We start from the raw sequence: 23,077 nt of genomic DNA, 5'->3' as shown, positions 1-23,077 counted from the left end.
CCTCTCCACCCCATCCTCCCTACTCCTCTGCTTGCGCTCACCTGTATGAGCAGAGAGTCTTCAGCTGGTCAGGGTAGAAGCTGGGGCCCTGGGTCACCTTGAGCAGTCTCAGCCCCCGGTGGGATACACCTAGCAGCTGCACGTCGCTGCCACTCTCACCCTGCCCAGAAGGTGGGTGGGTCACACACAGGCTCCCGGATGCCCTGGGGCTGCTCAGGGCCAGTGCTGTTCTTTGTCCTTCCACTGGGGCCCACCCCACCTCCAGCTCTCAGGGGACTGCTGCAGAAGGCCCACACTGCGCGCGCTGGGATCCAGACTGGGGTACCCCATACCCAGCCTCACTGACCGAGACAGGGAAGATGCGTGAGAAGTAATTGGCCCAGTTGTCCCTAGCGGCCACCACGATGCGCTTCTTGACACTGTCCTCAGTGGTGTCAAGTGACTCCAGGCCGACCTCTAGGTCTCCTGTGGGCAGGAACGACTGTGCCAGACTGTTCTCAGGCTCCCTCACTGGGAGGACCCCAGAGTTTGCTCCCTCCCTCTAGGCAGGCCCAGCCCCTAACACTCCAGCTCCCTGACTTCAGGGTCCCTGGACCATACCCAGCAGGTGTTTCATTTTGCGCCGCTCATCCTGGGAGATTCGGATGCAGGACTTGGCAAAGGTGTCCCTCAGGATCTGGGGGCAGAGCTAGGCAGTCACCGCCAGGTCCTGAGGCCAGAGCCCACCACAAGCAGCCATGCATGGAGGAAAAGCTAGAGAGCCCCCAAGGGGTAGGTGGAGCAGGGAGGGATGTGGGGCCTCCAAGCCCAGGGTCACGTCTGCCCAGAGCTCCCACCTGCCTCCCCCAGCTGCCTGCACTTGTGGGGCAGCTGTCCGTCCGTGAGCTGAGCTGAGCTTCCCTGAAGGAACAGAGCTTAGGGGAGGAGGGGAGGCTACTGGAGAATTTGGGGGAACATCCAGAGGTGGCAAGGGAACAAGCACCAGTGAGCACCTGCTGTATGCTGGAGCCCGTGTTCTGTACTGTATACACTTTATTTATTTTTAATCCTTGTTATAGGCCAACAATGGTCCTTACTCTTAGGGATGTTGTGAGGATTAAATAAATGAAGGCAGGGCTTGAAGCGCACAGCAAGTGCCCTGTGAGTGCTGCCCAGGGGCAGTCTGTCTGTACATGTCTCAGGTGGGCCGGGCTCTCACCTGCTCACAGAGAAGCCTGAGGCAGTAGGCATGGCTGAAGTTCTCCCGGGGGTAGAACACCTGCAGGAGGGCATGGGGGAGCGAGAGCAGGCGGGAATGGAGTCCCCCCCCCCCCCCCCCCCGAGCTCACCTTCCGCCCCACCTCTGCCTCCCAGGCCCAGATGGAAAACGAGGCTTGAGGCGGTGGGTAGTGGGGAGGTGGCCCCCAGTGTTTGTGTGTCAGGAGGAGATGCTGGGGTCCCAGGTTGCGTCCCCCACAGCCTGCAGCCCCTCCCCAGCCTAAAGAGAGGTCAGGCTGTGGCCCCACCCTTGTGCCCACCTCCTTGCGAAGGAACAACTTCCAGGAGGTGCTGGCATAGGAGAAGCACACACTGCCGGAGGGCACGAGCAGCTGGGTGGAGACCCCCTGGTCCCCCATGGGCACCGTCGAGCCTGGCAGAGAGAGGGGCCAAAGAGCATCCGGTGAGGAGCTGCCCGAGCCGGAGGGACGGGGGCATAGGGAGAGAATACCCTCACCTCCCTAAGGCCCTGCTAGGTCCCGGCTTACTCAACCTTTGCTGCGCCACTCCCACCCACGGGCCCATCTCCTGCCTCCATTTCAGGCCTTCAGACTTTTCCTGCTGTCCCTGACCATGTCAGCAGGGCCACTAAATTCCTGAAAGAGCTGTCAGGTCTGCCTGGAGGGCAACACCCTGTGTGTGAGTCCCTCCGTGCCAGACAGGCCCCAGGGGTGCCCGGGCCCCGCCCTGGGCAGGAACGCGGAAGCTGGGGCTCCTCACCCACAGCTCCAAAGTCCGGAAGCCCGAGCAGCTGACCTTAGCCATGAGCACCCAGAGACTGTTGGGAACTCTGCACCCGCCCAGCAAAGCCCATCGCACTGGGACATGGGGTTCCTTACCACGGGGCTCAGCAGAAGGGGTCCCCAGGTCCCCGGGCAGAGGCAGTGGAGGCGCTGGTGGAGGTGGGGGTGCCTGGGCAGTGGGTGGGGTCGGGCCAAACACCTCACGAAGGGGTGCCTGCTTCTCCTTGATGGTGGTGGAGGACCCAGGCCGTGGCGACGCCTTGGGTCGAGGGGCCACAGCTGGTGGGGGGCCCTTCCCGGGGCTGGGGGGCAGCATCTGGGAAGGCAGAGAATGCACACAGGCTGTGTCTAGGGACAACGCCAAGTTTACCCGGGAGCCTTGGACTCCCAAGTGGAGCAGCTATGCCCTGGACAGGACAGGACCTCACCGCAGGGGATGAGTAGGCACCATTGATCCCCAGCTTAGCCAGAGCCTCGTCCTTAGGATTGTTTTTCTTCATGAAATTTTTGGGGGGCCTCCTGGGAGAAAGAAGAGGTCACAAGTCCACAGGGTGACTCCCTAGGGAGCAGGCGGTCCAGTCACCCCCTGAGGCCCACCTGGACGGCTGCACAGGCTCAGGCACGGGGCCCGGGCGGCTCTGGTACATGCGGATGATGTTTCGGATCTCCCTGCTGGGCTCTGCCCGCTGGGGCGCAGGGTCTGAGCTGCGCACCACAGCTCTACCCTGGGCCAGCCGATCACTGCCAGGCCCCACCTCCTGGGTCGGCTCAGCCTCAGCCTCCTTCGTAGCTTTGGCCCCACCTTGTGTCAGTGGCTTCTTCACTACCTGGGGTGGGGGTGGGGGTGGAGGAGGGGACGGGACTGACCAGGAAGAGAGGAAACATGTGAGACCCTGTGCAGATCTGCAGGGCCCGGCCCTCCCTCATCTCCCCACCACCTGCTTTCGGTCTCTCTTCTTCCTCCTCCTCCTCCTGCTCCTCTCCCTGGGGGATCTGCACCTTGGCCGGAGGCTTCACCATCTTCACCTTGATCTGCTGCTGCCCTGTAATCGCCCCAGATGGCCCCGTCTGTTACCCTTGACCTGGCCAGCCCATCAGGGCTCCTGGACAGGTCACACTGACCCAGGGGAGTAGAGTGCACCCCACCATCCCCTGGCCAGGCTAGGGTGGTGGTCAAGTTTCTGTGTGGGGCCTGCCACCCCAAGCACCCTCACCCATCTTCTGGAAATAATCCCGTTTCTGCTGGAAGCTCTTGGGCCGCTGGGGCCTGTCTTCAGCCTCCTGTAAGGTCTCCTGCTGGCAGGAAGGGGAAGTGAAGCAGCAGCCCTGCCAGACAAGCCCCCACTCTCACAGCGAGCCCCTTCAGATCCCTGGGGCTAGGGCCTGGCAGCACTTGTTCTGCATTTTCCTGCTCTCCCCACCGGTGTTCTCCATCCCTGCAGCCATGGAGCCGGCCACCCCCATCCCAGACCCTGCCATCTGCCTGGCCTCGGCTCACTCTCAGGCAGCCATCCACCGATTCCGGTTCTCGCTCTGGCTCCTCCTGGGGGACCTGGGGCTTCTTGGGCTTGGGGGTGATGGCTGGGGGTGGGGGTGGGGGTGGGGAGGCAGCTTCAGGGACAGGGGCCTGAGCTGGGGCCTGGCGTTGGCGTCGGCGCTGCTGTGTCTGCTGCTCCAGGGACAGGGTCATGGCCTGGGTAGTCATCTGCTGGGCCTGAAGGGGAGGGTGGTGGGCCAGGTAAGAGCTGGCCTGGCCCTGCCCCACAGACCTGTCCCCGCTAGGCAGCCCGTGGCCTCTGCCCACCCTCACCAGAATCAGCGCCTGCTGGTTGATGAAGTTCTGCTGCTGGACCGCCAGCTGCCTCGCATCCACGCTGGGAGGCAGGGGCTGTGGCTGTGGCTGTGGTGGCACCACCATGGCTGCGAGTGTGGCAGACGGGCAGGGTGGGTGAGCGCTACAGTCACGCTTACAGCCCTCTGCCCACTGTACCCTCTGGGCCCCTGGCAGGACTTGCTCTCCTTTAATCCCTCCCTGAGAAAGATCCGGTGCCTCTGGCCCAGCCTTACCTGGCATGGGGGGGACTGCGCCCATGGCAGGCATCATGGGCATGGGTGCAGGCATCATGGCTGGCTGGTATCCGGGCATCTGCACCATCCCTGGGTACACTGAGGGAAGAGGGCCCTCCCAGGTCGGTCCTTACCTGGGCCCACAGACCACCTCCCTCCCAGCCCCAGGCAAAGAGAAGAGTAGGGCCACCAGGGTGCTGGCTGGAGCTCTGACCCCAGCTGCCTGGGGGGTCCCAGGCCACAGCTACCCATGCTGCTGGGCCGAGAAGACCCAGGATGGGTGCTTGGCCCCACACTTACCCATGGGGTAGCTGCCTGGCTGCATGGGCCCCATGGCACCCCCTCCCTTCATGCGGCCTCTCAGAGCCCAGCCTTGCTCCAGATCCTGAAAGGACAAAGGTCACAGGTCACAGGGTCAGAGCTAGAGCCCTGGGAGAGATGGAGGGGCAGCAGAGACTGCAGTCAGGTAGGGGCAGGGATGGGGTGCGGGGTGTGTGCAGGACACTTACACTGTTGCCCCCGGAGAGGACTGGCTCGAAGAGGTGGTCCAGGAAGCCGTCCAGGCTCCCCGAGGTCTGGGACCCATCTGTGGGGCCAGAGGAAGGTTGATGTCACCCACCTGGAGCTTGGGGCTTCCTGCACCCCCAGTCCCAGCACTCTGCCAACCCCAAAGTGCCCACTTCTGGCCTTACCTGTGTGGCTCCTGATGGGCCATGTTGGGGCTGGACCTGGAGGGGGGCCTGGGGGCAGTGATGGGGCCTGGACGCCAGGGGCCGGGGGGATGTCCTCAGCTCTGCAGGAGATAGCGGGCCCAGATAAGGGTGTGCCTTGGTTGGGGTGGTCCCCAGGCTGAGGCAAGGTGCAGAAGCCGCTGTGGGGGGCGTCCCCACGGGGTGGGAGGAGGATTAGGTCAGGGCTGGGCCTGTGGCAGCACCTGTCAACCCCTGGATGTGAGAGGGTAGCTTTGGGGGTCACTACAACAGGACAGGGACAGGAGCAGGCCGGGGACAGGGGTGCTGGGGAGGCACCTACAAGCTGCGGGGAGTGATGGGGTAGCTGTGGGGACCAGCCGGGTCCCCCAGGTCTTCCGTCTGGCCGATCAGGTCCAGCACGAAGTCGCAGCCAGCCAAGTCCTGCCAGGAGTCCCCGGAGTGCAATGACATGGACCAGCCACGAGGTGGCACCTCCAGGCCTCTGGGTGGGACAAGGGTGTGCAGTAGGGAGGTGATCAGCCAGGCAGATAACAACCCCAAAGGACAAGGACCCCACCCAAGGACGGTCCAAGGGGAGGAGGCTGCAGAAGGGAGCAGGCACCTGGGTGAGGAGCCTGGCTTCACTCAGACAGCTCTCCTTTATTTGCAACTCACGACCCTCTCCTTCTACGTGGGCTCTGATGCTCACATTTATTTATTGACCTGTTTCATCAGAATCTGGACTGTAAGTATAAACTCTACTCTTGCTCCCCATCTTGGATTAACTGTCTGGACCCTGCCCCCTACGCCCACAGCTCACCCCCCTCACCCCTTCAGGGAGCAGGCTTTGGCCCTGGGCCTCAGGAGCAGCTGGGAGGCACTTGGTGGGAGAGTGGGCTGGGAGGAGGAGGACGCAGGAGGAGGACGGGCCCATGGTCAGTGCTGGCCTTACTCCCCCAATTTCAGGCCCCCCATACCTGCTCTGCAGTATCCACCCAGCAAGCTGCTCCCCCGTGGTCCAGGATTCCACCTCGGCCGAGTAGCACTCCTCTGCAGAACAAGGGGTGGGAGGGAGGGGTGAGGGACAACAGGGTCCACCCTGATGGGAAGGGGCAGCTGTCCCAGGGGGACCAAAAGCAGGACAGAAGGGAGATCAGGGTCACCGAGGGCTGCAGCAGGGGAGCTGAGGCAGAAAGGGGGTCCAAGGAGGGCGAGGGAGCAGGGCTGGCTCCTCTGGGGGCCCACAGAAGCCTGAGCAGGAGGCGGCTATCACCATTGAAGGTGAAGACGTCCAGCGCCATGCGGCCCCGCCGCCGTCCAGCCGTCCACTCCAGCTGGGTAGGTGGGTGGGCCCGTGCAGACTCAGGGGCCAGCTGCATCTGTTCCAGGGCCCCCAGCAGCTTGTGCTGGCACAGAGCTGCCATGCCTCTGGGGGCCTGGTCGGACACAAATCTGCAGGGACAGCACAGGGCTGCTGTAGGGGCGGGACAGTCCCCTGACCCCACCCACCATGTCCCCATCTGCCAGGCCCCTTACTTGAGCAGTGGCTTCTGCAGGGTAGGCATTGGGGGGAAAGCGCTGAGCAGGATGGCCATGAGGGCCCAGCCACGCTGGCTCTGCTGCTCGTCCGGGTTGTGCCAGAGCTGGGCCACGAGCTGACTGAAGAGCTCGTCCCGCAGCCCCGGCCGGCGTTGCCCCTGTCTCACCAGGTATTCACCCATGATCTGCTCCTGCCAGGGTGGCAGGGACCCATCCCCTAGGAGCCGCAGCATCTGCAGACGCAAAGCGAGGTGAGGGGAGGACATGCAGGGCTTCCCCTGTGCCCAGCCAGCACCCATGAGCCAGGGTCGGGCCTGCCTTGCCCCGCCCCCTCTCCGATGTGTCACTCACCACTTTGTTGATATCCAGGGCATGCTGAGGGTTCTCACCATTCAGTCGGGTCAGGGGCTTGGCCAGCAGCTGCCCAGGGCTGGGCAAGGATGGCTCCTGCAAGGAAGGAGGGTGACACAGTGCCTGAACAGGGGCTGGTCTGTGCTGACTTGCTGGAGATAGCCCGAGGGGAGCCCCATGGGAGCATAAATCCTGGGAGAGGGAGAGGAGCTGGTGCAGAAAACCATCTTAAAAATGCATCTTAACTGCTCTTTCCGATTAGAAAATTGATGCCCCCGCATGCATAAAACTCAGAAAACATGAAAAAGGATGAAGAATAAAAACTACCATTAACATTCCACTGCCAGATATAACCACAGTTCACATTTTAGCCTCTCTCTCTCTAGTCTTACTTTCTTTGCAGAGATACACACATCGCCAGCCCCTGTTGTTGTTATTAACAAGATTGGGATCACACTCTGGGTGCAGTTTTGACTCCTGCTTTTGTATTCAACACTGCAGCCCGGACAGTTTGCCGCGTCATTACACATGCTTCAACGACACGACTTCAATGGAAGGGCAATGCCACAGGTGTAACAAAGGTACGGCATTACGGATCTAAGTAACACTAGAGAGTGAGACATTTAGGTTCAACGGACGTTTTCCGAGCAATGCAGCTGCATCCATAGCCCATGACAGGAGAGGGAGGTGGGAGGGCGGACAAAGCGGAATAGACACAGCTTCTGCCTCACAGGGGTAACATCTGGGAACCGTGGGGGTCAGCCAGGAAGAGCTGATGCCTGGGGGCCCACCTGAAAGCTGATGGAGACGAAGCTGGAGAAGGGGAACTGGTCAATGTCCAGCGGGAGTGTCAGGCTGGGCCGGGCAGGGACTTCCGGGGGCAGGGACTCGGTGATGCTTTCTGCTAGGGCGTGCTGACGGCCTGGGGACAGCACCGGGAGGCAGCACAGAAACGCCCAGGTGTGGTACCTGGCTCTGGCACCGCCTCTACCCCTCACCATCAGCCCCCAGCCCAACGCAGAGGAAGCTGGGCAGGGAGCTTGGGGGAGCCCAGAGCATCAGAAGAGGGGACCACAGGGACAGACCCACTGCAATTAGAGGGACTGGAGGAGGGGTGGTGACAAGAGGGACACCAATCAAGACTCACCTTCCGCTGTCTTCAGCATGACAGCCAGCTCGGCCGGGATCTCCAGGCGCCCCAGCTCCTGGTAGAGAGGAGCAATTGATCAGTTACTAAGGGAGGGGGCTCAGGGACCCAGTGTCCCTCCACAGCCCCGGGACTATAAACTTCCCCTCCAAAGACCAAGGATTCTCATCCTGGACACTCAAACACACCAGGTCCCAGGAGCCCTCAGAGGGAAATTAAGGGCACCCCAGGCCTCCTCTTAGGGGTCACACCGGATGCCCCTGAGAGACAGGACCCCTGGCGGCACCAGAGGACCCCACGCTCGCCCTCAAGCCATGCCAAGTTCAGCAAGTTCATACCCCAGCAGACACCCTCCAGCTTTCAAGCCACCTACCATGCTTGGCACTTTCTTGGAGGCCCTGCCGCCGTGCCAGCCACGCCAATGCCCAAGCTGTTGGGGAGATGCAGACAGAGCTGATGTCCCTGGAAGGGGTCACCACGAGCCTCCTGGTGGCTCCTCCTCAGCTTGGCAGTTCAGCTGCCCCATCCTCTCCCCGGGAGGCCCTGCCACCACCAGAGGAACAGACACAGACCCAGAGGGGCCAGCAGCCTGCCCCAGCCCTCCAGAGCCCTCACCAGCCTTAGCGATGTGGATGTCACTGCTCGTCTGTCAGGGTACCGGGAAGAGGGCAGGAGGAAAAGAAGGACAAGGTCCCAGGGGACAAAGTCCAGCCAGGGAGGGGCCAGAGACAGGAGCAGTACGTGAGCAATACATGGGCACAGACCTTTGAGCTGCTTTATGGCCCTCAAATTGAAGTCATCAGGGAGAGGGGAGCAGCCGGGCCCCAAGGAAGGGCTGGAAGGGATGGGAAGACACCTCAGATGGGGAGGGTGGAGTCAGGCCATGGGGTGTGGGCAGGATGAAGGACAGCAAAGCCTACCCTGACCAGGCAGAGAGAAATGGGAGGAGCTTGACCCGCAATGGTCTCTGAGGGCTCAGTCCTTGTGCGGTTAGGCTAGCAGGGTGGACACTGTCGGGATTCGGCCAACTTGGACAGCAAGGCTGCCTGGCTTCTATCCTGAGCTGTCCCGTGCAGCCCCCCTCCCTCAATGCTTCACCTGCAGTCTCCGCCGTCTCCAGAGCAGGGGCCGGGCCACCAGCAGGATGGTGTGCAGCTGTCCCAGAGCTGCCCGCCGCAGGAGGTACCGCTTCCTGGAGGCCGGGGAGGGGGTGGCGAGGAGTCCAAACTTACACCCGGTACCCGAATCCTCCAAGCCAAGACATGAATGTAAAGGCTGACCGGGGCCAGTGAAGCCCCGAGCGCTTAACAGAAGCAACAGGAGAGGCCAGGCCACTTTGAAAGAAGGCAAGTTAACTGAGGAGCTGTTTGGCAGAGGGATCAAGATCGTAGACTCGGGAGCCGACCGCCTGGGCTCACTCCCCCGCTATCTAGTCACTGTGCTCTTGCATAAGTTACTTTACCTCTCTGTGTTTTACTTTCATCTTCTGTAAAATGAGGATTTTCGTAATACCTGCCCCATGAGAAGATTAAATGAATCAACAGATATGTTTAGAATTGAGTCTGGCATATTTATTATTTAAGAGGTAGAACTTCTGAAAATGAAAAAAATGACATCACTTGAAATCTAATAGGAGATCCTGGAAGAGATAATGTCTTTGAGGATTTTTCAGACATAGGAAAGACCAGACTCCTCAATGAAGGAGCCCTGAGCAGGATAAACACTTAAAAATAAATCTACAGCTCTTGTGCATCAAAGAACACTATCAAGAGAGTGAAAAGACAACTCATAGAATGGGAGACCATTTGCAAATCACATATTTGACAAATAATATCCAGAACAGGGGCCAGCCTAGTGGCGCAGAGGTTAAGTTTGAATGTTCTGCTTTGGCGGCCCAGGGTTTGCCAGTTCAGATCCTGGGTGCGGACATGGCACCACTTGGCAAGCCATGCTGTGGTAGCGTATATGTGGCCCACATATAAAGTAGAGGAAGATGGGCACGGATGTTAGCTCAGGGCCAGTCTTCCTCAGCAAAAAAAAAAAAAGAGAGAGAGAGGAGGATTGGCAGCAGATGTTAGCTCAGGCTAATCTCCCTCAAAAAAAAAAAAAAATCCAGAACATATAAAGAACTCCTACAGCTCAACAACAAGACAAACAACCCAATTAAGAAGCAGGAAGAGGGGGCTGGCCCCGTGGCTGAGTGGTTAAGTTCGCGCGCTCCACTTTGGCAGCCCCAGGTTTTGCTGGTTGGAATCCTGGACGCAGATATGGTGCTGCTTGTCAGGCCATGCTGAGGTGGTGTCCCACATGCCACAGCTAGAAGGACCCACAGCTAACAGTACACAACTATGTACCGGGGGGCTTTGGGGAGAAAAAGGAAAAATAAAATCTTTTTAAAAAAATTAACTCAAAATGGATTAAAGACTCGAATGTAAGACCTGAAACCATAAAACTCCTAGAAGAAAATATAGGCAGTAGACTCTTTCACATCAGTCTTAGCGGTACCTTTTTGAATATCATGTCTACTCAGGAAAGGGAAACAAAAGAAAACATAAACAAATGGGACTACATCAGACTAAAAACCTTCTGCAAGGCAAAGGAAACCATGAACAAAATGAAAAGGCAACTCAACAACTGGGAGAAAATATTTGTAAATCATATATCCAACATAGGGTTAATTTCTAAAATATATAAAGAACTCACACAACTCAACAACAAAAAGACAAACAACTCGATGAAGAAATGGGCAGAGGACATGAACAGACATTTTTCCAAAGAAGATATACAGATGGCCAACAGACACACGAAAAGATGTTCAACGTCACTAATTATTAGGGAAATGCAAACCAAAACTACAATGAGATATTGCCTCACACCCATCAGAATGGCCATAATTGCCAAGACAAAAAGTAATAAGTGCTGGAGAGGATGTGGAGAAAAGGGAACCCTCATACACTGCTTGTGGGAATGAAAACTGGTGCAGCTACTATGGAAAACAGTATGGAGATTTCTCAAAAACTTAAAAATAGAAATACCATATGATCCAGCTATCCCACTACTGGGTATTTACCCAAAGAACATGAAATCAACAATTCAAAGAGATTTATGCACCCCTATGTTCATTGCAGCATTATTCACAAAAGCCACGACATGGAGCCAACCCAAGTGCCCATCAACAGATGAATGGATAAAGATGTGATCTATATACTTATACACAATGGAATACTACTCAGCCATAAAAAAGCCAAAATCACGTCATTTTCAATGACATGGATGGACCTTGAGGGTATTATGTTAAGTGAAATAAGCCAGACAGAGGAAGACAAATGCTGTATGTTTTCACTCATATGTGGAAGATAAACACATGGATAAGGAGAACAGATTCGTGGTTACCAGAGGGGAAGGGGGTGGGAGATGGGTGAAAGGGGTAAAGGGGCACATATATATGGTGACATATAAAAACTAGACTATTGGTGGTGAGCACGATGCAGTCTATACACAAACTGATACATAATAATGTACACCTGAAATTATACAATGCTATAAGCCGATATGACCTCAGTAAAATAATTTTTTAAAAATGGACAAATATTAGGAGCAAATAGTTCACTGGAAAGGAAACAGAAGTTTTCAACCATAAGAAAGGCAATTGCAATGAGACCACTTCACACCCGCTGGGATGGCTAGAATTTTTTAAAATGGGAAATAAGTATCAGCAAGGATGTAGAGAAATTGGAACCCTCGTACATTGCTGGTGGGAATGTAAAATGGTACAGCCGCTGAAAAAAACAGTTCAGTGGCTCCTCAAAAACCTAAACATAGAATTACCATATGGCCCAGCAATTCCACTCCCAGCTACAGACCCAAAAGAACTGGAAGCAGGGACCTGAACAGACGTTTGTACACCCATGTTCACAGCAGCGTTATTCACAGGACCCAAAAAGTGGAAACAACCCAGATGTACATTGACGGACGAATGGATGAACAAAATGTGGTCTATCTATACAATGGAACATTATTCAGCCTTAAAAAAGAAATGAAGTTCTAATACGTGCTATGACAAGGATGAACCTTGAAAACATTATGCTTGGAGCCAGCCCGGTGGCACAATGGTTAAGTTCGCACATTCTGCTTTGGCGGCTGGGGTTTGTTGGTGCAGATCCTGGGTGTGGACCTATGCACCACTTATCAAGCCATGCTGTGGTAGGCGTCCCACATATAAAGTAGAGGAAGATGGGCACAGGTGTTAGCTCAGGGCCAATCTTCCTCAGCAAAAAAGAGGAGGATTGGCAGCAGATGTTAGCTCAGAGCTAATCTTCCGCAAAAAAGAAAGAAAGAAAGAAAGAAAACATTATGCTTAGTGCAATAAGCCAGACGTAAAAAAATACTATATGAGTCCACTTACGTGAAGTATCTAGAACAGGCAACTTCGCAGACACAGAAAGTAGACTGGAGGTTACCAGGGGCTGGGGGGAGGGAGGCTGGGGATTATTGCTTAATGGGGACAGAGTTTCCGTTGGTGACGGAAATGTTTTAGAAATAGATAGTGGTGGCGGGTGCCCCCTCTCCAGAAGCTTCCCTGGTGTCCAGGGCACTCCCTCACTCTGTTCTCAGCGCTTCAGCAATCACCTTTGGGGTGACTGGCAGCTGGTCTACTGTCTGCATGTGACTCCCCAGCTAGTCCGGGAGGCACCGTCTCGGCCTTCATCCCGTGTCACAGCGTCTGGCCCAGGGCAGACGGAGAAGAAGGTCGACAAACAGCTGTCGGGTGAGTGAGTGAAGACAGACTGTGAGCGTGACTGGGAGGGAGGGAGCTAGGTGAGAAGGGGGAGGGAAGCCTTATAGGAGCGAGTCCAAAGAGCCGGGAGTGTCAAAGTCTGGCCTAAACTGAGGCTGGAGAGGCAGGCAGGGCCTCACTCAACCTGATTCATGCTTTTACAAGAACCTTCTTGCTGCAGAGTGAAGAACAGACTAGAAAAGAGAACTCTCAAGGAGTCAAGACTACAGGTGCGGGCGGTCGCAACAGGTAATGAGCTTCTTATGACTGGGGGTATTCGAACAGAGACTGCATGGGCACGGGCGGGGATGCCATCAAGGAGAGTCCAGTGCTGATGGGGTGGCACTGGTGCAGGCAGACTTGCTTTGAGACCCTACATCTCCCCGACCACCTTGAGGAGGCCCACGGCCTCACCCTACCCCTGCAGACCTGGCCTGGAGCCCATGCACACGAGCCTGCATCCGTGGCAGGAGGCGGAGGCGCTGGTGGGAGATGCAGGTGAGGAGGCCTCGGTGCAGGGTGAGCAGCATCTGCGAGCGCCGCTGGGCCCAGTGCTGCTGCAGCTGCTGCCAGCCCGGCTCCTGCAGCAGGACCTGGGGGCAGAGGGGAGGGCTGCAGGAAGGCCAGGCGTGAGTGCCAGGGGGCCAGGGCCCACCCTGCTCTTCTCCTGAGCCCTCAGCCTCCTCCCTTCTAGCCAGACAGTCTATTCTCCCAGGATGCCCGGGACACATGCTGCCCTGCCCCTCTCTATCTCCCCATCACCCAGAAGAACCACCAAATCCTGAGTTGGTCCCTGTTTGTCCCAGAATGCTCCTCTCCCTTTCCAGCCCTGCCTGTCCCCCTGCACACACACACCCACCTGGGTGGCTCCAAGGTGACAGAGGGGTGACTTAGCCCCTAGCACCTGGCTCAGGATGGCACCACACCTCTCCCGGTCAGAGGGTTCTCCCTGCCCCTCTGTCCCCAGGGCCCGGAACCTGCCCCAAGGACAGAGCCGAGGTTGGAACAAGCACAGCGAGGACCTCCCTGCACGCTTGTTTAACATCCTGAGCCCCTTGGTGTCTACTCAGTCTCTAAGTTCAACCATGAGTTGGAAAGCACCTACTGTGTGCCAGGCACCCAGGAGAGTTTTGCTGCATGGCGGAGGGGCAGATGAACAGTGGCATGGAGGGGTAGAGGGATAATGAATAGTCAAAGGAGAGAGGGATGCGGGGAGAGAAGGAGAGACAGAGAGAATGAAGGGAAGGAGGGCTGGATGCCGGGCCCAGGGTCCCTGGGAAAGTGGGTCCGCCTCCACCCTGAAGGAACCCCAGGTCTGTCGGTCACTGCAGGGGGCCTTCCTTGTGAGTCCTGTCCCCGAGGTGCCTGGGCCCTTGGCTGCCCCATCCTGAGGTCCTACCTGGCCAGGAAGGCCTGGAAGGGCACGCGCACAGGGAAGTTGGCACTGCGGGCACACACAGCCTCCAGGATGCCTGCCTGGCGCAGCTGCTCTGCCACGTGTCCCACATCAAAGAGGCCTGGATGCTGCGGCCATGGGACAGAGCCCGTGAGAGCTGGAGTCAGGGGCTTAAAGCTGTGGGGAATTCGGCGCAGGGCACAAGGAGCTGGGGACTGAGAAGTGCAGGGCAGGGCAGGGGTGGGAGGGCTCTGGGGCCAGGTGCTGGGTGAGCTCACCTTTCCGGGGTTGGGGTTGAGGCATTGGATGAGATAGATATGGCTCCTGATGGGTGGAAGGGGGGTCACTTGGGCACAGACTGGCCGCCCATTCAACTCCCTGTGGTCAGGTTTGGGGGACACTGTTCTCACCTGCCTAGCTGGGCCATGAGGTCCCCCAGGGAATGCTGAAAGTGAGAGGCCAGCGTGGGTTTGCCTCGACCTCCCCCAGACGGGGGCTCTGCTTCCTGGAACAGGCTGCCCACCAGCTGTGGGGCGAGAGCGGGCTGAGCTGGCTGGGGAGCCAGGTGGGCCTGCTCACAGCGTCCAGACCCTGGCAAGCTCAGCCCACGGCCCAAGGTGCCAGGAGCTTGCGGGCGAGACCCTTGGGCAGAAGTGCCCAGGCAAGGGCAGAATGGGGGAACGGAGTGTAGAGGGGCGGGGCCTGAGAGGGCTAGCAGGAGCACCTGGAGGCGGCTCTGGGCAAGCATTTCCACCACGGCAGGGTCCAGATGATCCCGGTTCCTGTTTAAAAACTTGTGAACCTGCAAGAGACAATGTGGGGAGGGGAGGGGAAGCCAAGGAGAGACGGCTGCGTGTGGACGCTGGTGCCTTTGTCCAATAAGCCAGCCTCTCCCCTCTGAGTTAAAAGTCCACCTGTGTCTCTTCGACTAATTATTCCGGGAAAACTAGAAATCCACATGCAAAAGAATGAAGTTGGACTCTAGTCTCACACCCTATATAAAAATGAACTCAAAATGAATGAATCAAAGACCGAAATGTAAGACCTGAAACTGTAAAACTCAGAAGAAAATATAGGGAGAAAGCTTCATGACGTTGGACTTGGAAGTGATTTCCTAAATGTGATCCCAAAAGCACAGGCAACAAAAGGAAAAATAGGCAAATTGGATTTCATCAAAATTAAAAGCTTTTGTGCGTCAAAAGACACTATTAGGAGAGTGGAAAGACAACCCACAGAATGGGAGAAAATATCACATATCAGATAAGGGATTAATATCCAGATTGTTCCAAGAATTCCTACAACTCAACAAAAACAAACCAAACAGCTCAATTCAAAAATGGTCAAAGGACTTGAATAGACATTTTTCCAGTGAAGATACACAAATGACCAAGAATCATATGAAAAGATTCTCAGCATTATTAGTCATTAGGGAATGCAAATCAAAACCACAATGAGATAGTTCACACTCACTAGGCTGGCTAGAATTTAAAAAGACGGAAAATAGCCAGTATCGGCAAGGATGCAGAGAAACTGGAACCCTCGTACATTGCTGGTGGGAATATAAAATGGTGCAGCCACTGAGAAAAACAGTGTGGTGGCTCCTCAAAAAGTTAAACATAGAATTACCATGTGGCCCAGCAATTCCACTCCCAGCTACAGACCCAAAAGAACTGGAGGCAGAGCTTGAACAGATACTCATACACCCACGTTCACAGCAGTGTTATTCACAGGACCCCAAAAGGGAGAAAAACCCAAGTGTCTATCAACTGATAAATGGATAACCAACGTGGCCTATTTTGCTATGTGCTACATGGACGAACCTTGGGAACATTATGCTCAGTGCAACAAGTCAGACAAAAAGATTGTGTATGTGTGTGTGTGTTATGATTCCACTTCTATGAGACACCTAGAATAAGCAAACTAACAGAGACAGAAAGAGGATCAGATATTCCCGGGGGCTGGGGGAGGGGCATGGGGAATGAGTGTTCAACGGGAACAGAGTTTCTCTTGGGGATGATGACAAAGTTCTGGAAACGGATAGTGATGATGGTTACAGAACCTTGTAAACGGACTTAAAGCCCCTGAATTGTACACTAAAAAACGGTCAAAGTGGTAAATTTTACATGGTGTGTATTTTACCACATTTTTTCCAAAGGCCACCTTGGTCGTGTGTCCAGTTCCTTTATACATCCTGGGCCTGTTATTACTATTCAGTTCTGTTCCGCTGATGGATCCGTTCCTTATCAATACACTTTTTTAATTACTAGGGCTTTAAAATGTTTTAACACCTGGTAGAACAAATTCCTCCAGCATCTTTTGCTTTTCAATATTTTGTTGGCTATTCTCATGCATTTATTTTCCAGATAGGACTTCAGAATAATTTTATCAAAACTCATTCCTCCTCCTCCTCGCATAAAAACGCCATTGGGGTGTTGTCTGGAATTGTATTACTTTTCCAGATTAACTAGGAAAGCATGAACAGTATTAGGGTTCCCAGCAGGAACTTGGTTTGTCCCGCCATTTTTAAGCTGTCCTTTGTGACCTTTGATACAGTCTCATAGTTTTCTCTATTCAATCTCCTTGTGTTTCTTTTTTTTAGATGTGATTTTTTGTTTTTGTTTTTCTTGAGGTATAGTTGACATATACTCCTTGTGTTTCTTGTTTGGGTAACTCACGGGTAGTTGGTATTTTTTCTTCTACAACCAGAGCACATCACCTCCTCCAGGAAGCCTGACCTGACTTGCCCCACCTCAAACCAGTCGCATGGTCCTACTCTTTATACCAGGCCCCCTCCCCTCAGGAGCTCTCCTCCTGGGTACGTGTGCAGTTGCTGTGAAACTCAGAAGGGGGAAAGGGAAGTCCCTCCAGTGCGTACTTAGCACGTGCCATGCACCTGTGCAGCCACCTCCGTGTGACTGTGTTGATCCTCACGACAACGCCATAGGACAGATTTCCATCCCCACTTTACAGATGAAGAAATGGAGGCTAGAAGCAGCAGACTGCCTGCGGTTATCAGAGCCGGATCCCAGGCGTACGCTCTGCCCGTCTTGGTCTAGAGGGTCCCAAGGCCTCGACTCCTCCCACCCCATAATTCTCACCCAGAACTTGATAAATGATGCTCAGAACTAGGTGGTGCCGAGGGCCCAGGTAGGGACAGATGGCCAAGCCTTGGAAGGTACCCACCTCACTTACTCCTCTCACCTATCAGGTGACTCAGCTCTGGGAGGGGACACCAGCGTCACAATGCCCTCACTGCTTCACCCTTGAGTTCAACCCTGATTCACCCTGATACCTGGTAGGTGACGGTCCCTGCGTAATGCCGCACAGTGAAGATAGGAAGGGGCAGCTGGGGCTTGGCGTAGCACGGGTGACCACCATGGTGGTAGTGGCACTTCTGGAGGAAGGTGTGATCTGTGGCCTGGTGAGAAGGACCGGCTTCCGTGAGGCCTTGGCACGTGCTGTTCCCCCCTTGGACTGTGCTTCCGCCCCCTGGCCCGGGTCCCGCAGCCTCTGAACACAAGGTGAGCGCCGGTTTCGCTCCTTGGCCAGGAAGAGGCGCGCCAGCTCCGAGTCCTCATGGAGGGCGCGCTCTCCCAGGACTCTTCTCAGCGACCAAATGCCACCTCTCAGGGCTTCCTCAGAGACACAGGAGCCTCTCACACAGAAACCGCCTCAGGCGACACGAGACTCGGCGGCTTATGGAGGACACTCGATACAATTATTTAAAAGAAATGGGGCCGGGGGACTTTAAGACAGGGAGTATGGCCTCACCATTGCAGTGTTTTTAAACAAGTCTTTCAAAGTTACTTTGAAAAAACCGCCCGCTAAGAGGTTATTTTATGGAGCTAAGGAACATATAACAACAAATGCATGGGGAAACACCTGCCTTAATGTCCTATAAATGGGAACTTGTGGCTTGGGGTCACACTTCCAGGGTCAACACCCAACACGGACTCAAAAAGTGCTGTTTCAAATAATGGAGACCTAATGATACCCGTGAGTCCTGGAAAATCAGGCTGCATGATTCCAAAAGTGGCCCTGAGACGTCAAAGATGACTGTGACAAGCTTTAATAAACCTTTATGAAGTGTGAACTGGGAAAAGAGACCATTTAAGAATTAACATGCTATCATCTAATAAGAGATTTCAAATATGTATGATTATTAATAAACAAATGTTATATATTAATATAACATAATGTGTTGTTATATTAATATCTAATATATATTGATACTTCTTACATTAATATTATATTGATTTTTTTTTTTTTTTTGGTGAGGAAGATTGGCTCTGAGCTAACATCTGTTGCCAATCTTACTCTTTTTGCTTGAGGAAGATTGTCGCTGAGCCAACATCTGTGCCAGTCTTCCTCTATTTTATGTGAGATGCCACCACAGCATGGCTTGATGAGCGGTGTGTAGGCGTGTAGGTCCATGCCTGGGATCCGGGCCCATGAACCACAGGCTGCCAAAGCAGAGCACGCAAACTTAACCACTGTGCCACCGGGCCAGCCTTCAATGAACTATTATAATCACATCTGACTACTTTACCATTACTTTTGTCTTTCATTTTCAACATCTAAATGGGAAAACGGGGGTCATCTTGTATCTGGGGTGACGGTGTATTTAGTTTACACGACCTCAGATCCCAGAAACGGCCCAAGCCCCACATGCTCTCGTGGCCCTGTACACACTCACCGAGCCGTACAGGTGTGATTTTGTGTCTGGTTCTGTGTCTGTGTTATTAACAGCTCTCTCCCACTGCACTGCAGGCTCTGACAGGGGAGGGACTGGGTCTATGTTTGCTCATCGTTTTATCCCTAGCACAGCTCCTGTACACATTCACTCACTCACTCACTCACTCACTCATTCATTCAATATTTAATGAACCCTTAACATGTGCCAGGCGCTGTGGATAAGGCGTGCACCATTCCAACCAGGCCCAGCGCTAATGGAGCTCGGTCTAGCTCAGGGAAAAGAGTCGATGAATAAACATACACTGTCATTGCACAAGGACATGAGTGTCATAAAATGTAAAGTAGGGGAGAGTCCGGACAGTATCAGGGGGTATTTAGGTAGGGGCGGGTGGAAGGCAGTCATCAAGGATTTACACCATGGCTTGAGGTCTACTGGTCAGAGGCTTGAGGGACCCTCGCAAGCCCCAAATGAGCCCTGCACAGTCCCCACCACCCTGTCCCTCGGGCACTATTGTCCCCTTCTGCAGTGAGGACTTGAGGAAACTCAGAGGTCAGGCATCATGCTCAAGATCACCCAGAGACGGATTTGAACCCAGTGTGTCCACTGCCTTCCCAAGCTGTGCTGAGAGGCCATGGGCAGGGTCTCCGGACTCCATCACCTTGTCGCTCCCCTGAGAGGCCCTGCTGGCTCCGGCCTGGGCATCAGGGCCCCCACTCCTTGTCCCCACCACTGGGGGCTCACCTGGGACAGCCATGTCTGGGCATCCAGGATACTCAGGAGGCTGTGGGGCTGGTCTGCTAGGAGGTCCAGGCAGGACTCCCACGGAGGCTGGGGGATGGGCACCCAGGGCAGCAACTCTCGCCGACACTCCTCCTGGGAACAGCCAGCATTTGGCCGTTTACAGAGCCCACCCACGTTCAGGGGGGACTTCATCTGAGCCAGAGCAGGGATGACCCTCCCTTTTATAGATGAGTAAACTGAGGCTCAGAAGGACTGAGATGGCCCATCGCGAGGAGCACTGGGGCAGAGCTCTCAGGGCAGTGCCCTTTCCTTCCCAGGGATGGCCTCTGTTCTGGGAAATAACTGGGTGTCCCCCTGCCGCCTCCACACCCAGCTCCTCATACCTCCTCCTGGGCCAGCAGCATCTGGCTGGAGAAGAGCTGTAGGCGCTCGCTGGCGAGATTGTTGCACAGTTGCTCTAGGCCGTTCACCCGCAGCGCCTGGGGGCACGCAGGCAGTGAGGTGGGCATCCACACGAGGCGGGGGCACAGGGCAGGTGTGGGGGGCCGGCACACAGGCCTGGTTCCCTTCGTGCCCCTCTGCAGGCCTGCCCACATTCTCCCCAGCACTCAGGGAGAACTGGTGCCCCAAGGCTGATGCTGCAGCCCACAGGGTCAAGTCCACAGGTCCTGGCCCAGCATGCGGACTGCCTCAGCCCTGCCCCGGCCACAGTCAGGCCTCCCTCTGGCACCCCACACCCCTGCCGTCTGCCTCACACGACTGTGAGCCTCCAGGCCTCTGGTCACAGTCACCCTGTGCTCTAGAAGGTCACTTTTCCTAAGACCTAGCTTGCTGGCTATCAGAATCCCACATCCTCATAAGCAGGGCTCCAGGCAGCCGCCTCTAAGAAGCCTTCAGTATTCCTCCTATAGGAATTACAGGCTCCTTCCTCTGTGCGCCCCGCGTCCCGTTCTTTATCAGCAATTCCAGCAGAGCCCCCATTTCATGTAGTTTTGTACAGAGAGTTTTGGCATGCTCTAAAACACACACACAAGAGCACACGTGCATGCGTGTGCATGCGCACACACACACGCTTGCCGTGGTCGCCTCCTCAGAGAAGGGACGGTCACTAAGGACACACTGGAGACCAAGAGAAAGCAGGGGACAGTGAACAGTCCCCGTCCAGGGATTGAGGGTGGGGGCCACCTCCTCTTGCTCTAGGCCCCTCCACCCTGCCCTGAGGTGGTGGGATCTTCTGGAAAGGGGTGGAGAACTTATGAAAACTCAGGCCCATCTGGGGGAGTCCCCCCTGCCCCCTCCTCTTGGTGCCCAGGAGGCAAGGCTGTGGCTGCCCCCACCCAGGGCTTCTGGCTCCCACTGCCTTGGAGGCTCCTGAGATTCTCTGGAAGGCCAGGCAGGACAGAACTCTCCAGAGGTGATGTCAGGACTGGACAGAGAGCAGAATGGCTGCACCTACAGAACGCCTGGCTCTCTCAAGGACCATGTCTTTTAAGCTTCACTGCCCATGAAGTAGGTCCTGTTATGACCCCTGGTTTATAGTTGGGAACTGGGCCTCAGAGAGGTGAATTAACTTGCTCTAGGTCACACAGCTAGTGAGTGACAGGACTCACACCCCAGAGCTTGAGAGCATCCAGAGCCCTTGCTCTCATCTGTAGTGTTAAGCAACGCCTCTCTGCAGGAGGAAAGCACCAGCTGGTGCCAGGCTCCCGCGGGCTCCAGCCCTTCTCAAAGAGAAGCCAGGAAGGCGCATGGCCTCAGGCTGTCCAGCCGGGTACCAGAGAAGGAAGTAGAGGCGCTGCTTGGAAACAAACATGGCCTGTGGTGGACACACCCCCTCTCAATTCCCCGCAGCTGGAGGTGAATGGGAGGGGGAGCGCCGAGGTTTTCGGCCAGCCTGACTCCTCCGCCAGACTCCAAAGTCCCCAAAGACAGGGGCTGCTCCCTTTCCTCTCGACCTCTGCAGCCCAGCCCCCCCGGAGCCAGCTCAGCCCCGCACACAGAGCATGGCCAGGGGGGCACACAGCTCACGAGCGCCCCCTACAGGAGATCTTGAGCTGCGGGGCTCCCCAGAAATAATCAGGATGAGGTGAGCACCCCGTCCTGGGCCCCCCAGCCAAGGGGTGACCTCAAAGCCATAGACGTCCACGACAGTGACGGTGTCCGTGCTGCCTCCCTTCCCGGGCGGTGCCAGTCTTGCATTGGTCCTCCTCAGAAGCCAGGTGAAGAGCCGCGAATACAGTGCCTTGGCCAGGGCGTCCCTGCGGGCATGGTGAGTGAGCCACACGCAGCAGAGTGCCAGGCCCAGCTAAGCTCTCTCCTGTCCCCAGGGCCACCTGGCATCAATGGCACTTTCCACTGGCAGGGATCTCCAGACCTGGCCATAGGCCGTCTCCTGGAGGGCGGAGGAGATGCATGTGGTAAGTCAGGTGGGTGCTCACCAAGGCTGCAGGTAGTCAGGGTCGGGGTTGGGCCCCGCCTCCCCAGGGCCCTCAGGCTCACCATGACCCTCCTGGTGACAGCCCCCTCCAGGCGCTCGGGTGGCACCCGGAGCAGCCGGGCAGCTGTGTGGATCTCGGCCCAGCTGGACACAGCAGCCACCTCCTGGGACTCTCGCTGGACAGAGAAGGGAGGGAGCAGGGAGAGCTCTGCCTGTGGAATGGCTACAGCCCCCAGGCCAGGGGCAGGGCCGCGCTTTGCCTGGCAAGCTGCCCTGTTACCCAAAGGAAGATAGATCTGAGCAGGGAAGAGTGGGCTCTGGAGTCTGAGGGCCTGGAGTGTGAGTCCCGACTTGCCCGCGTCACTCGTGGGCAGGCCCTGACAAGTTTCTTCCCCGCTCTGAGCCTCCACTGTCTTATTGTTAAAGGAAAAATAACACCCCTTGTATTACAGTGTTGTGAGAACTGAATCAGAAAACAGATATGAAGTAATTTACACAGAGCCAGGTGCATAACAGCTGCTCAGTTAGCGCCAGGTGTGCCAGGTGTGGCGGCTTAGTGCACCGGCATTGGCACAGACACGGAAGATCCGGGTCTCAGCCCTCACCTACACGATGGGGGTCTGCCTGCTCTCCAGGGCGGCTGGGAGGCCCTGAGGGAAGCCCAGGGCTTGGCAGCCTCCCACATACAAGTGTTTGGCATCACTATCGCTGCCCTGATTATGCAAACAAGCCACCACGGATCCAGTGCGCACGGGGAGCCCACCTCTGAAGAGGAGAAGCAGATGTTGCCTAGCTGCAGGATGGAGGCCAGCACGGCCCAGACTGTGGTCAACTCCTCAGGGCGCAAGCCTAGCACCTGCAGGGCCTTCACCAGTCCTGTGAAGTCCTGGGCATCTTCCTTGCCCTGGAGCCTGCAGGCCTGGCCCTGCAGAGCCCAGCAGGGGTGAGAGGCAGGGCTTGGCCACCCACAGCCCCCCTCTACTCTGGCTCTTTGTCAGACCCCGGCGCCGAGACCCTTCCCTGGGCAGGCCCTGTTGCCCAGCACCAAGTGGGCCGTGCCCTCACCTGGTTGATGTAGTAGTAGGTCTCTGGTCCCTGTAGGGAGAGCTGCTCCCGTTCCATGGGGTCCAGCCCTGCCAGCAGCTCGTAAAAAACATGGAAGCTCCGCTCAGCCTGGGCCTTGGGGGAGAAGGACTGGCTCAGGGGGAGCAGTGCCTGGTCCTGTGCCCCAGGG

At 56.1% G+C, this 23,077-nt stretch overlaps 1 protein-coding gene across 14 annotated transcripts in view; it reads right to left on the bottom strand.

Moving 5' to 3' along the window:
* MYO15B (myosin XVB) overlaps window positions 1-23,077 on the bottom strand; it is a 33,872-nt gene that overhangs the window by 6,513 nt on the left and 4,282 nt on the right. For 6 of the 14 annotated variants that reach the window (XM_070483628.1, XM_070483630.1, XM_070483631.1 and 3 more), the window contains 37 exons: window positions 22,909-23,022; window positions 22,607-22,768; window positions 21,906-22,019; window positions 21,740-21,798; window positions 21,532-21,664; window positions 19,790-19,885; window positions 19,407-19,538; window positions 17,262-17,387; window positions 14,380-14,771; window positions 13,973-14,293; window positions 13,433-13,550; window positions 13,003-13,166; window positions 8,895-8,988; window positions 8,170-8,226; window positions 7,797-7,854; window positions 7,441-7,571; window positions 6,650-6,745; window positions 6,296-6,531; window positions 6,033-6,211; window positions 5,737-5,809; window positions 5,100-5,261; window positions 4,760-4,860; window positions 4,577-4,653; window positions 4,368-4,452; window positions 4,068-4,166; window positions 3,811-3,920; window positions 3,499-3,714; window positions 3,215-3,296; window positions 2,939-3,043; window positions 2,598-2,862; window positions 2,429-2,519; window positions 2,097-2,316; window positions 1,518-1,630; window positions 1,199-1,258; window positions 601-676; window positions 347-465; window positions 42-160 (listed from right to left, as the gene is read on the bottom strand). In XM_070483628.1, coding sequence (XP_070339729.1) covers window positions 42-160; window positions 347-465; window positions 601-676; window positions 1,199-1,258; window positions 1,518-1,630; window positions 2,097-2,316; window positions 2,429-2,519; window positions 2,598-2,862; window positions 2,939-3,043; window positions 3,215-3,296; window positions 3,499-3,714; window positions 3,811-3,920; window positions 4,068-4,166; window positions 4,368-4,452; window positions 4,577-4,653; window positions 4,760-4,860; window positions 5,100-5,261; window positions 5,737-5,809; window positions 6,033-6,211; window positions 6,296-6,531; window positions 6,650-6,745; window positions 7,441-7,571; window positions 7,797-7,854; window positions 8,170-8,226; window positions 8,895-8,988; window positions 13,003-13,166; window positions 13,433-13,550; window positions 13,973-14,293; window positions 14,380-14,771; window positions 17,262-17,387; window positions 19,407-19,538; window positions 19,790-19,885; window positions 21,532-21,664; window positions 21,740-21,798; window positions 21,906-22,019; window positions 22,607-22,768; window positions 22,909-23,022 — 4,955 coding nt within the window. Of the gene's footprint in view, window positions 1-41; window positions 161-346; window positions 466-600; window positions 677-1,198; window positions 1,259-1,517; window positions 1,631-2,096; window positions 2,317-2,428; window positions 2,520-2,597; window positions 2,863-2,938; window positions 3,044-3,214; window positions 3,297-3,498; window positions 3,715-3,810; window positions 3,921-4,067; window positions 4,167-4,367; window positions 4,453-4,576; window positions 4,654-4,759; window positions 4,861-5,099; window positions 5,262-5,736; window positions 5,810-6,032; window positions 6,212-6,295; window positions 6,532-6,649; window positions 6,746-7,440; window positions 7,572-7,796; window positions 7,855-8,169; window positions 8,227-8,894; window positions 8,989-13,002; window positions 13,186-13,432; window positions 13,551-13,972; window positions 14,294-14,379; window positions 14,772-17,261; window positions 17,388-19,406; window positions 19,539-19,789; window positions 19,886-21,531; window positions 21,665-21,739; window positions 21,799-21,905; window positions 22,020-22,606; window positions 22,769-22,908; window positions 23,023-23,077 lie in introns of all 14 variants that reach the window. The other 8 variants (XM_070483639.1, XM_070483640.1, XM_070483642.1 and 5 more) reach the window with 6 other exon arrangements.

This window comes from Equus asinus, chromosome 13 (assembly GCF_041296235.1).
Source record: "Equus asinus isolate D_3611 breed Donkey chromosome 13, EquAss-T2T_v2, whole genome shotgun sequence".
In the NCBI taxonomy this organism is placed as follows: Eukaryota; Metazoa; Chordata; class Mammalia; order Perissodactyla; family Equidae; genus Equus; species Equus asinus.
Note: the sequence above shows the minus strand (reverse complement) of the source record. Positions and strands in the feature narration are given on the sequence as shown.